Source organism: Centroberyx affinis, unplaced genomic scaffold (assembly GCF_046629955.1).
Source record: "Centroberyx affinis isolate AG114_WGS23_722 - 3 ecotype Tasmania unplaced genomic scaffold, CSIRO-AGI_Caff_v1 ptg007628l_1, whole genome shotgun sequence".
NCBI lineage: Eukaryota > Metazoa > Chordata > Actinopteri > Beryciformes > Berycidae > Centroberyx > Centroberyx affinis.
In genome coordinates, this window is record NW_027283846.1 from 50,384 (window position 1) to 65,043 (window position 14,660).

The following is a 14,660-nucleotide window of genomic DNA, read 5'->3' on the forward strand; positions in this document are numbered from 1 at the left end:
ATCGAAATACACATACTTTCATACATTCTTTCTCAATTTCAATCACTAATCTCTCTCTTAACACACACACACAAATTGTCTCTCTCTGTCTCTCTCTCACTCACACACACACACACACACACACACACACACACACACCTACCTACCTACAGGTGTCTTGCTTTGGCTTCACAAGGCACTGTCATCAGAGTCACAGTCACCCAGGTGGTATCTCTCTCTCTCTCTCTCACTCTCATATTTGGTCTGTGTCTCCCTGTCCTTCTCTTTCACTCCTTCACACTCTTTCATGCTCTCTCTTTCTCTCTCTCTCTGTCTGTCTCTCTCTCTCTCTCTCTGTCTGTCTGTCTCTCTCTCTCTCTCTCTCTGCTAGCTTTGTTTAGTATGCGTCCAGTCTCCTCTGGTCTGGTCTGGTCTAGTAGATAAGTGTTCCTTTCCCTACTGCCTTAACTTTAGCTCGACTGCTGATTCCTTTCTAATTAGCCATGTAGCTTTTGGTATATGAAGAGCTACGAACAGTCACACACACACACACACACACACACACACACACACACATATACATAAACACATGGCACACATACATGATTGCTAACTCTAACAGTCATACCGCAGTCATGCAAGCACACACACATTAAGGTTAACACAGACAGGTGGTAAGGTGTATACATGTGCATGCCCAAGCGAACAGACAAACACATGCACACACACACACACACACATAGACTAACACGCAGAGGCAGTAAAATATACACAAACTCACACACAGAGCTTTTATGCACTTACTTTTCCTTCTGCCACAAGCCCAAACAGCCATGGTTACAAGCGGATGTTTACGTGTCATAAGTGCTTGTAAAGTAAGTGTGTGTGAGTGCTTATCTGCACTTATAAGCTTGCTTGGAATTTTGTTTGTTTCACTTTCTGAGGGTTGTGTAGGCGACGGAGAATGACGGTTTAATGCCGCTGGACAAGGAAAATGCCTTAATGCCAAATATTTAATAAGGCCTTTAATGCCAAATATTTAATAATGTTCTGTCATTGCCAAATATTTAATGGTGCTTTTATGCCATAAATTTAATCATGGTCATGTGCCAAACATCCCTGCTATTCCATTAGGACAAAAGTGGAGTTTTCGATGCATAGAAACAACATTGGTTGTATCTTGGCCACACAGGAAATTGTCATAAGTGTGTGTGCGTGTGTGTATTTTTTGTGTGTGTGTTTGGAGCCTTTTTCCTTGCCGTTTATCCGGGGAATGTTGATTGAACATGCTCTTTTCTAGCACTGACCTCCCTCACATTCATCTTGTTTTACACATTCACACCTGAGAGCTTCCCAGTACAACCACAGCCTTCTACTTTTGACCACTAAGCAGCTTCACTCGATCAGTCGGGGTTTGATTGCCTTCGCTCAAGGGCACATAAGTGGTAGTTTTTCAGGGAGGGCATCGTGTTTTTTTTTTCCCCACTCATTTCTTCCCAGCTGGTTTGGGATTCCCCTTCCATTGACAAGCCTACAGTACTTCTCTAACTGTGCGAGTTATGTGTGTGAAACTGTTGTTTTTCTGTGTGTGTCTGTGTGAGGTGTTTATCTTGTTGAGTATTCTGAAGCAGGCTTGAATGTCTGGAAATCGGAGAAATGCTTACAGACCGTGACACCAAACTTCATTCTGTTTTGTCTCATTCATTCTCTTTTTCCCAAACCCCCCTGCCTACCAGTTCTCTCTATCCACCTCACTCTCTACGGTAATGGATGAGCCATCTGTCGACTGTAATCTCGTCTGTTTGGGCTGGTGGGAGTTTTTCCCTTACCAATACTGCTTCCGATATTTCTGATGCTCCCGATGCTAAATTTGGTCTTCACTCTAAAATTATTTGCTTTTACAATACCTTTCTGTGTTGGATGAAAGCGTGTCATTATGCAATAGAGTTAGTTTCTCTGCAACATTTGTATATGCCATCTGCTTTCTAAGTAGTCAGACTGTGCAATAAAAATGGCTGTGAACCAGTAGAAAACGTATAATTTTGAAACGTTTGAATACCTTTCTATATCTATATCTTTTGATGCTGTAAAATCAATATTGATGCCAAAAGTCTGTATGGTGCTGATAGGTATGGCCCTGGTGTCACTGGATGTCTGTGTGACCATGTGCCAACACAGTTACTGTCCACACCGTTGTCTGGCACACTATAGTAAGTACAAGCCAAGTCACCTCACTAGGGTCAGTGACCTGAATGTGAAATCACACTTGGAAATACACATAGTAATGATGATCAAAGCCTTGAGACATACGACCTTATCAGTCTGTTTTCAAATGTATTGATCAGCCAACATGCCCTTGGTTGCATAGTCAATGGAAACTAATGTTTCAGGGGGGAAAATGGTCAGAATATATAGTTAAATTAAAATAAAAGCAGTGGCTAATTAATATTGAGAATCCTGTATTGTGCAAAAAAAGGCTCACATCCAGACACACACACACACACCCTTGGAGAGTCTTATTATTATTTTTTTTTTAAATAGATGCTGTGCCTTGGTGCCCCTTAGAGAGAGAAAGATAGAAAGCAAGAAGCAAGAGAGAGGAATTGTGTGTGTGTGTGTGTATTTGTGCATATGTGTGCTTGTGTATACGTGTTTGTGTGTGTATGTTGTTGTGCCCATGCTTGTGTGTGTTAGTGACCTTGGCTCCAGACTAATTATGTGCGGTGCACCAGGGAAGCCCATGCTTCCCTCTAATGCTTTCTAAACAATCCGACGAAGGCTGAGTGCCTCAGCACCGTAATTAGTTGGTGATCCCTGCTCTGACCTCGTCTCGACCCCTCTCACATCCACTATACACTATTACACTTAACTGAGGGGGGCAGTTAGGGAGCGAGAGATAGAGCGGATGTGAGGTAGAGGTTTAGAGAAAAAGGGAGAGAGGGAGGGGAGAGTTGGATAGAAAGGAAGTGAGATTCTGTCTTTTGAGCACCTCATATATCCAGGAAGTACATTTTTCTGGAATTGGTGCCACATTGATGTCTATTTTGGTCCCATTACTATGAAATAATTTGAATGGGTTTAACTGAGGCCCATCAGTTAAGGAAGCAAATTATTTTCTGGAAGGTCGCTTGTTCGTAAACCACAACTTGGCGTGGAAATGGACGAGACTCATTCTGTCATTCCTCCATGAACTACAGTTGGTGTATCCTTGAGCAAGGCACTGAAAATCCAACAGTAGGAGACTGTTTTCTGTGTTTGTGCTGGATAGCTCCCAGGTGGGAGTGTGTGTGCAATAAGGTAGTCAGCTTGGCTGGTTAAATACGGGTTCTTTGGTTATAGCAAAGAACCCAAAATCATAATCATATGGCCGTTGTTCTCTAAAGTGAGAGCAATGTCTAATTATGCATGATAATATATAATTACTAAATTCAAAAATTATAACTGGAAATCTCTGTGACCTTATCTAAAAACAGGTGCTGTTAGCTCAATCTCAGTAATCTCCATTTCCACTGTAGGAGGTAACTGCATGTATGTGTAACTGCATGCTAACTAGTTAATAGCTCCAAATACACCATCCTCATTCCAATGAGCATGAGAAAGCAAGGCCAACTTTATTTATATAGCACATTTCATACACAAGGCAAATTCAGTGTGCTTTACATAAAACGCAAAAATACATGACAAGGTGAAGAAAAAAAAACAGGTAAAATATAAATAAAATAAATTAATAATATAATAACACCTGTTACATCTGTACTGTACATATAGATGATTTAGCAAAAGAAGACAGCTTTGGCTAAACACACCAACTCTTATTTTCGAAACAATGTCTTAATAGCTGGGGACTGAGAGAGCAGCTTTTTTTTCTGTGTGTGTGTGTGTGCGTGTTGGAAGAAGAGCTGTTGTCTGGGCTGACATCCATTTGTTTACTGGGGATGCTACCATGGTCAATTGGGACCACTCACACACACACGCACGCAAACACACACATGCACACGCACACACACAAAATCATAATCATTCGTACACAGTCCCACCATCACCTCAGTGTCTGGGATAAATGAGTGAAGACAGCCACTCTCTCTGTCCTGACATAACCCCTTAGACATTGAGTGTGTGTGTGTGTGTGTGTGTGTGTGTGTGTGTGTGTGTGTGTCAAAACAACAGCAACAGAGAGAGAGAGAGTACACACCCTTCCACAGCTCATTTACACATCAGAGAGGCAGCCTACAGTAACAGCAGCTAGTTCTAGCACGGTCAACAAACATGGCTCGACTACCTGAGCTAGTGGGCTGGAAAGGAAAACATTGGCCATGCTTGAATGAGTGCTCCACATATTATCACCAAAATACAGCCATGTGTCCCACTGAAGTGCCTTTGCGCGAGACTCTGTACCCCTACATGCTCACTCCTAATTCTCTATCTGAGTGTCAGTTAAATGTGGGAAAAACTAAAATAAAACCAAAAAAGTACATGCATATTATAGGGATTCACATGTTTAATACACAAGTTAGGGTTGGTCTGATGGAGTAAAAAGCCAGTAAGAATACTTTATCAAACCATTTTTCCTTAGAACTGATGAATATGTTTTTTAAGGAGTGTCAGCCAGAGAGCACAAAAATGAAGGATGGGTTTATTCTAATTATTATAATAGCTCCTTGCACCTGATTTACAAAAGGAAAAACTGCTTATTTAATGACACTATTTACCGCCCAGTGAAAGCATGTTTTAATTTAGGCGCAGACATAAAATTTATTTTTAAATCTACCTGATTTGCGCCTGCCTTAGTAAATCGGGGGGTGAGTCTTTATTTATATCTCAAAACTGAGGGTTCAAACTTACCTACAGAGCGAACTCCAGCCACACTGATCCATCAGAAAACGAACAGAATTACTAACGGATATATTTCTGTCCGTTGGGTTGTTTTGGAACGTCAACGCTATTTTAAAAAAAACGCCTCTGATTTGCAGTGACGAATCTGTCAAGAAAAAGTTCAACTGGGTTGCGCTGCCCGGCGTTGCCCGGACAACGGACAGCTCTCATTGAAAATGAATTGAAATGAACAGAGACGGACAGAAACAACGGACTACTCTCCCGTTCTCTCCTAGGAACTGAAATTTCAAAAAGGTAGGAGTTGGACTACTAATATTATAAATAAATTGATAATCAGATGATCTGCTTAATGAGGTTGCTTAAGCATAGGCTGTAGGGAGGAAAAGTAAGGAAAGACCGGGTGAGTAGGTGAGGATGGGCTGTGGGCTCAAATGTGCAAAAAATAGAAATAGTAATTAATATCCAACATAGGATACATACATGTAAAAAGTATAAAAGAAAGTATATATAAAAATGTTAGTACCAGAGCAGCTCACATGAGAGCCTTGTCCGTTTCATTACGGACATATGGAAGAACATCTTTTCTTGTTCGTCTATAAAATCACCCCCCCCAACAACGATGTCATCGTCCATCACGATGTTTCACTGTGGACATCGCCCAACCCTAACACAAGTCTGTTAAGTTGCCCCTAATGTTATCCCTTTCTCTCCAACAGCCAATTAGTCTTGTACTAAATCGGAGAGCGCCTGTGGCTATTTCGCCTAATTTCACTTGTTAAAATCCATATCTGCCATTTCAATGAAATTAATGGAATAAATGGAACTTTCTCTACTAAATACTATATACTTGTAGATTTATAGACATCACATTAATCCCAAACCATGATAAATCATTAACATCTCTAGTTGGTTAGCCTCAGTTGGTTAGTCTTTGTTACACTTTACTGGGATAGACTGCTGAAAGTGTTCAGAGCTGATGTACTCAAAATGCCTATTAAACAGCAGCTAGTGTGCGCTGTCTGTGCACAGCCAGCGAGTCTTTGTCTTACCTGCCATGCCCACGGAGAGGAAAATGAAGTCAAAAAGTTTAAAAAGTCCATTATTCTGTTAGCACACCCCCGAGGGCTCTCAGTTTTAAAGGCAGCAGATGAAAACTTGCCTTTTATGCTAATTCTGCAGATATGCCTTTTACAGCAGGGGTTCTTAATGTATTTTTTTTTTCCAGCCCAGGACCTAAGTTTGAGAAATTTAATCTCACCCTGGGATCCAAGCTCATTATATTTCACCAGTAGTCTTGACAAATGGGGACCTGCCAGAAAAAAGGCCTCTGACCCCATTTTGGTTCACAACCCATAGTTTGAGACACTACCGTGCGACGTGATCCAAACCTTTTGGGAAATGTTGGTTTTATCCATTAGGTGCACAGTTGGCAGCTTTCAGGAGCTTTTAATTTGACTTCAGACTCACTCTCCTGTACAGCAGCAGACTGGAGTAGCTGAGAGTGGGATGGATACACATATGCATACATTCCACACAGTGCCAAAATTAACTTTTTGGCTCATCTGCCAAGGGCTTTTAAACTAAAAAACTGACCTAGCAAGAATAATTTTACTGGACAAAATAGTTAATATACATTTTTTCACATTTAACATTTTCATAAATTTTTTTCAGTGCTATTTTGTATATAGAATCAATAAAGAGGAAAAAGCAGATTTAGAGTTTTAATTTAAAACTTGTTCTCTTATGCAATTAATCTTTTTTTCTCTCTCTATTTTACCATCCATGCAGCAGTGAAACAGGCAGTTTGCAGAAGTTAAGACGCTAGCGCTTTGTTAGCCAATCAGGAGCCTGTTTGATACAGAGCCATTGTTTTGCTTTGATTTGATTGGGTCACGGTAACAGAGAGTGTGTGGTGGTTAGTAGGGACGAAGTTTGAGAACAGGCAAAGACCAAAAACTATATACAACTGAGGCATTCAAATGTTATTGTCTCAAAAATCTACTTGTCTCTCTGTCAACTGTGCTGTCCAATAAAGCTGAAATGCCATAAAAATAATCAAAAAAAAAAAAAGTTACTGGCCAGTGTGGTGGGTTACCTTTATTGATTTATCCATATTTTAACATAATTTGGTGCTTGGTGGTTAGTAATTTTGCACTCTGCAACACAACGAACACATAACCTATGGACTCAAGCATACACACATACACACACACACACTGGCACAGTTGGGTTTAGTTTTTGAGAAGTCATATCCCCTCTCTCGCACACATCTGTCACTCAAATTTAGACACTCCGAAGACACAAATCATCGACTGTTTTGTTGAAAGCTCACTTCTCTAACCACTATCAGATGATGACGTGTCTTTGTGGGCAAACTTCTACAGATAAGTCACCAACAAAATAAATAAATAGAACTAAATGAATGGGAAATTAATAAGGATGAATTGGTCAGAGGCAACTCCCACGCTTCCCGCTCCACAACTGAGCTGCCTCTAGCCCCTCCTTTGAAGCGAGCGCCAACCGGAGGGTTTCTGCTCATCGTCAAGGCAACCGTCTGTTTCCACGGTGCCAGCTAGAGACGGGGCCTCCCTGGAGTGGTAGCAGGGGTCTGAGGACCGACGTCTAGCAGACGGTACCCAGACCAAACCAGACGCCATGTCCTGTTATGGTTTCCCCAAGGCTTCCCTACCGCCACCGTGCGCTGTCACTTGTCTCAACTCAACACACAGACTCACACGCACACACACACACACACACACACACACTCACACACGCACACACACACACACTCGCAGAGGAGCAGTTATCTACCAGCTGGTGGGGGTGGGTGTGTGATGCCTGACAACATATGTGTATGTGTGTTTGTATCTGTCGGTCTTGTGGGCTTTATAAGCATTACATGTGTGTTTGTACTTGTTTACAGGCATATGCATCAGTTAAGTGTGTGTCTGCATAACAGAGGTGCATGGCATAGGCAGTATGCTCTGTAAATACGTGTGTTTACGTGCATGTATATATCGATTTGTGTGTGTGTGTCCCAGTCCTGTGGGTAGTGTGCTCCATGCGCCACTCTTGCCAATGAAGACTAGCCAATGGCTGTCCTTGATAGAGCAGCAACACAACAGTCTTCAGAGAGATGGAGCCAAAGGCTGCCATCACCGTTCTAGGACACCTAGGCTCTTAACACACACACACACACACACACACCTCCCTCTCTGTTTCTCGCTCGCTTTCTCGCACGTACACACTCTCCTCCCTCTGCATTGCTCTCTCCCTCTCTCTTTCACACACACATTCACAGATTAAGCGGCATCATGTTAGCTTAGCTAGCTTACATGCAGGTCAGTGGAGATGGAAGCAGTAGCAGCTGCCAGGGGGAAGCGGTGGGGATAAAGGCTAAGACTGGTAAATCACACACAGGACGGATGGAGACATGTTTAATGGAATAAGAAACAGGAGTGTGTGCAGTTTCTATCACACTGGGTGGGAGGCTGGTTGGTAGAGAAGGGGGGGTATCTAGTTATCAAAGGGTTGCTGGTTTAATCACTGGTAGCAAAAGTGCTGTTCTCCTATAATTATAAGGTGATAATGGATTCATCCTGGTCGGTCGGTCTCTTCTCTTCTCTTTTCTTCGATTCAACTATTAGCACTAATATCACCCCACTGTATTTCTCTGCAAGGCACTCAATCATCGCATTGGCACTTGTCACTTGTTCACACACACAGACACACACACCCACACACACACAATCGAAAAAGACAACAGAAAGAAAGCTGGCCTATCCTCCTGTAGCTCTGAACAGCCGTTATTGTCTGCACCTTATCTCTACCTGTCATCTCTCTCTCACTTTATCTGTCTCTTCTTCTTCCACACACACACGCACACATCAGAGGATGACAGATCATTGCCCCGTCCTCCTTCGGTCTCCTCTACGACTCTGGACGTCCATTATTGTCTGCCCTTTATCTTGACCTGTCATCTCTCTCTCTTTCTCTTTCTCTTCTCTCATCCTCTCTCTCTCTGTCTCTCTCTGTCTCTCTCTCTCTGTCACACACACACACACACACACGTCGCTTTGTTGTGCTCGTTGTGTCCACCTTGCTGATAGACATCCGATGCCACAATAGGAGGCAATCTTTCTCCAGTGTGAAGCCATTGTTGTCTGTAATAGAACGGACTGAGAGGAGAAGAGGAGCTATTGATTCACCTGACTGAGAGAGAGAGAGAGAGAGAGGATGGGGTGGTGGTGGTGGGGGTGGGGGTGGGGGTGGGGTTTAAAGGGAGGGAGAGAGAGAAGGAGAGGTAGAGATGGAGGGAAGGCAAAAGGTGGAGAGAAAGAGAGAGAGTGAGCTGAGAAGGCGAGTTTCTGTTGATACACCAGGCTGAGAGAGAGAGCGGGAGAGATGGTGTGTGTGTGTGTGTGTGTGTGTCCCCGTTTGTTCATGTGGGTGAACAAGGGCGGTTCCACTGACTTGGTGGGTCAATCGTGGCGAATGGACAGATGGTGGGAGAAGAGAACGGATGAATAATGAAGGAGTAGATTTCCTCCTGTTGCCTCAGCTGATCAAAGATCCAACATAACGGCCCGACAAAGCGAGGGAAATGGAGAGCGAGAGAAAGAAAGAGAGAGGGAGTGAGGAAGAAGGAGAGGCACAACAAGGGAGAGAGATAGAGAAAGGGATGATAAATAGAGGCGGAGATGGATAGAGAAAGAGGGAGGGAGAGAGGTTGAAAGAGGCAGAAAATGGAGAGGGAGAGGTAAGGAGAAAGGAGAGGGTAGAGAGAGAGATGGAAGCAGAGGGAGGGAGAAAGAGAGGGACAGGGAGGGAAAGAGAGAAGGATAGAGAAAAAGGGAGAAAAATGGAGTGGAATGCAAATTGAGGAGAGGGAATTGAGGGAGGGGGAGAGAGAGGTAGAGAGATTGAGAAATGGGGAGAAGGAGGGAGGAAGATAGAGGTAGAAAGAAAGAGGGAGAGAGATGGGAAAAGGGATTAAAGGTAGAGCGGTAGAGATGATAGGAGTGGAGGGAGAGAGGGAGGGAGAGAGACAGGGAGAGGGAAAAATTAGGGGAGACATCTTTGGCGCTGAGCGATTATTGCTGTCGTGTTTCTGCACTGCACTTCCCAGAGATCACCTGTCAGTCAAACAGTGTGTCCAGTCCTGTACTTGGATTTTCTGTTAATGAAGATTGAGTTTCTGTAGGAGGCTTTCTTCGTTTGTTCAGGCACGGTGGCTATGGCTGCTCATGCTAACTACCCACTTCTTCTTCTATTGATTCCAAACAAACCGCTGTTGCTTCTGCATGAAACGGAAAATGCATCACTTCTTGTTTGGCAGAGGATTTTTCTCGGGAAAGGCCTACTAGACAGCGGGTGTCACAAATGTAAAAGGTCTTCAAATCCTGTCCTGATCCACACTCACATCCGTGCTTTATATTTTCTCGAAGCAACCCAAAAATACACACACACACACACACACACGCACGCATAGAATACATGAGCAGAATATCAAAGAGAAAATTGCTCATCCATTTTTTTTTCTCCAACTCAAGTACACACAAGCGTATAGTAACTATGAGCAGGAGTGGCTTTTGATGTTTTTAATGAACCTTCCTATACCCCCCCCCCCCCCCCCCCCCCCACACACACACACACACACACAGATAGAGAAAAGGAGAGAGAGAGAGACTGAGAAAGACAGAGATAGCAAAAGGGAGAGGGACAGAGAAAAGGGAGAGTCAGAATGAAAAACAGAGAGAAAAGGGTTAGAGAGACAGACAGAGAAAGGCAGAGAGAGAGAAAGATAGAGGAATATGAGAAAGAGAGACAATGTGGAAAGGGAGGAAGAGGGAGCTAGAGAGAGAGAGAGAGGACAGTTGATTAAAGCGAGAAGCCTCAATAATGCAGATGTAATTAGTTGTGCTGGCCGTCACACTTGTTTAACACCTAACCACATTAAGACACTCACTGGGGGGGATGATGATACATGAAGAGGTAAGATTATGAAATTAACAAAAATAAAGAAAAAAAAAGGGATGAGGGAAGGAGGACAGGCAGAGAGGGATTCAGATAGAGGGGAGGAAGGAGAGATGAAGGAAAGATGAAGAAAATCAAATGGGGAAGACTGGAAAAAAGGGAAGAATTGAAGGAGGAGGATGGTAGAGGAGGGGTGGAGCGAAAGGGGGAAAAGAGTGAGATGAAAAGAGAAAAACAACAAGAAGCTTAATACTGATGGGGAAAACGAGAAGGAACGGGAAGAAGAGGTGAAGATCCATTAAGAGCCAAGGGAGGAATAGAAGGAGCGAGAGATAGAGGGATGGAGAAAGGGAGGAGAGGATGCAGTTTCTACCCTGCCAGCCACTGACGGACTCAGGAGGACACACACACACACACGCGCACACACACACACACACACACACACACACACACACACACACACACACACACGCACACACAGACACACACAAAACGCACGCTGCTCAGTTCTGCTGAGCCTGAAGGACAACTGGAGCTGTTTATTGCTAAATGACTTTTCTCTCTCTTTCCCCTGCTCTCCCTCTTTCTTTCTCTCTCCTCTCTCTCTCTCTCCATCTGTTGGATAGTTTGCCACCTCAGCTATTCTGTAGCCACTCTGAAATGACCCCTCAAGGAAACCTAATACTTGGTGTGTGTGTGTGTGTACATACACGCACACACAAAATGCTCATATGGTGTTCTCACACATATTATATTCCGCAAGTTCAACCAGAACTACCTACCCCAGTGATCATATTCAGGCTCAGTCATTGTTTGCATATCCTGAAAATGTATTATAAAATAGCTTAAATTATATTATGAAATATCAGTTATACAGTTAGCAAATGCCTTTTGAGCCTTAAATTCATTTTTAGAAGTTTTTCTCTTGACAAATTAACCCACAAGTCATGTAGACTTTGATTTAGGTCTTCACTTTTAATTTAATTTTAATTAATTTGTATATGACCTTTTAGTATTTCTAAAGCTAATAACATGAAAACATAACACATTAAAACATACAATAAAGACACTAGCCAGCCAGCTGAACTCTTCATGGTTCAAGCTTTGTTTACCAGCTTGCATTAGTCAGAGCGGAGCTGATGTAATACCTGAAGGGGACATTAGCGAGACATCAGCCATCAGCTCTTAGGAATATTTTATCATCTTCCCGTTTTAGACCCAATATGAGGCCTGGGCCCATTTGGAGCTCACCCTTCGTCTTCAAATGGATGCCATCTACGAGTTGTTTTCCGATGCCAGTATTAGTTACTCAGCGCATTTTCTCTATTTACTCTTTTTTTCTGCTGTTTTTAAAGATGGCTTAGGCTTTGTGTGAGGTGTGAAATGGCCCTGGCAAACACTTCAAATCCATAATGGCCGCTGCACCTTTCTGGAAATGAATTATCAAAGTGAAAATGGGAAATTTCAAACCCTTTGAGTATCGGCTGTGATACACTGACTTCACACCAAATGGCTGCAAAATATCAAATGCGAAACAAATCAAGTTAGTTTTCTCAATAAGGGATCAATTTTGCAGAGTGTCTAAGAAATTACACAGAATATATGACAGATTTTACAATAATAAAATATCCATTCCATCTCTCTCCTGAGCTCTTACATTTATTTCTTTGCCTGGCACTTCTTTCATATGTAATTGTTCTTGGATCACAGGAATAATGTGGCTCTGACCTTTGCACTCCTTACTGTTGGCTGCTTGTAATGATGGAGAAGTACGGTTTAAAGCTTATTCCATTGCTGCAGTCATTCTAAGTCACTCTGGATAAGAGTGTCAGCAAAATACTAAAAATGTAAAAATTGGGAATGTACTATACAGACACATACGCACTCTCTCTCTCTCTCTCGCTCTCTGTCTTTATCACACATACACGCACACACACGCATATAAAACATCAATATGTAAATTGTCCTAAGCTGAGCCCTGCAGCGGCTTGACAGAAGAACTATTTTAAGTCTTTTCACTGTTTTAGATGGAACCTGAGTCCATATTGACATTGCATTTTTCTCCTCCACAGGACAACTATACGTTTGCCCAGCCAGGCATCCAGAGGAAAGTCAAGGCCCTGGAGGAGCTGGTCAGCAGGATTGATGGTGAGACATCTGCCTTGCCTCCATCCATCCATCCATTCATCCATAAATGGATCCATCCATGCTTTTCTTCTCACAGCTCTGCCCTTTCTGTTTGATTTCCCTTCACCTTCTCTTTTCTTTCCTGTTGCTTCTGTCCATACCTTGGTCTTGTTCTTCTCTTCTCTTCTCTTCTCTTCTCTTCTCTTCTCCTCTCCTTGATCCATCTGTTTGCCTACCTACCTTTATATATTTATTTTTTCCCCCTCTCTCTCTCTCACACACACACACACACACCAACACACACACACACACACACCATCTTGATCCTCAGCAGGATAGTCGTGCTCTACTGTATTCCATACCCTGAGGCCACGGTGGCTCGTTGTTAGTGTTTACCTTCGAGACAATGTCTGCTCTTTCCCTCCCTAGTTAACTGATCTGCTGCGATGGCTCTCTCCATTGCCCTCTACCAAATCCAAATCATTTTATTCATTTTACTTCCATGGCTATATTTAGCTAACAAATATATGCATGTGGGCAGAGGTTATGGAAAGAAATCGCGGGGTGGCCGGGCGACGCTCACGGACCAGATAAATTCTTAAGGGTTATTGGTGATGTTTTTTCTGCTAAGCAGCAGGATAAATAACAAACTAAACAAAATGCCACAACATCCTCAAAAAGGCACTTTTAGAACTGCCATGACTGCAAAAGGTTTTTGAACTTGTTCTGGAAGGTTTTTTTTTTTCCTTTTCCAAGTCTGACTTCTGCTAAACACTCTTGTGTTTGAACTATCATGTTTCCCGAGTGCAGGCCGCGCGTCAGAAAGTGACATTTGTCTTCACGGCTCAATGCTTCTAGGGTTTTCCCTTGGTTTTAATTGTGTGACACTGCAATTGTGTCTCATTTTCCTTCCACTTGGCTGTCTGGTAAACATGTACAGTACAAGTTGGTGATTATTGGCGTGACACAGCAGCTTGCTGAGTGCTGGAAATCAATGTATGGGACCGAGTAAACACACAACACCCACATACACACACAGAGTTGAACACATTTCAATAAGACAAAGACATTTGTACACACACACACACACACACATGCAACTCGGTGTTAATTAGCAACACCACTTCTCCCTGTGTCCCTTCTCTTCCTTCCTCCGTCAAAACCATAAACGTGTTAATTACACCCGGTTTGAATATGTGTGACTTGCCTCCTACCCAACCCTGCCTTTGTCATTTAAAACGCGAGTGGCGTTAGCAACGGCCCACAATGCATTGTGCCGAACAAGGTCTTATCAAACCAGGCCTTTGTACGACGGTCATGTTCTTGGCTAACCTTGGTGCTGTCCGACTATCCTGTCACCCGCTCTGTCAGCCGAAGGGAGGGGAAGACTCGCTCGCTGCATTCAAATGGCAGGAGGGAGAGTTTGTGTGTGTGTGTGTGTGTGAGAGAGAGAGTGTGAATGCCAGAGAGAGAGAGAGAGAGAACGAGTAAGTCTGTGTGTATGTATATATGTGTGTTTGCGTGTTTGTGTGTGTGCTTGTGAAAGAGTAAACTGGGTGATAGAAAGAATATGTATGTGAGAGTGTTAGTGTGTGTGTGTGTGTGTGTGTGTGTTTGCGCATGCATTGTATCCCTGCCTGTACTTTGTGCGTGTGTTTGTGAGGGTGTGCATCAGTGTGTGTATGAGACTGTGTGTGTGAGAGAGAGTGAGAAATGGTATGTGTCTGAGTGTGTGTGTGTGTGAG

The 14,660-nt window shown here is 43.1% G+C and overlaps 1 protein-coding gene across 1 annotated transcript in view; it reads left to right on the top strand.

The window, feature by feature from the left end:
* LOC139639750 (TBC1 domain family member 22A-like) overlaps positions 1-12,936 on the top strand; it is a gene marked incomplete at both ends in the record, with an annotated part of 54,284 nt that extends 41,348 nt beyond the window's left edge. Inside the window, one exon of the mRNA XM_071513898.1 lies at positions 12,861-12,936. Within this exon, the coding sequence (XP_071369999.1) occupies positions 12,861-12,936 (76 nt within the window). The remainder of the gene's footprint in view (positions 1-12,860) is intronic.
* Positions 12,937-14,660: the final 1,724 nt, after the last annotated feature.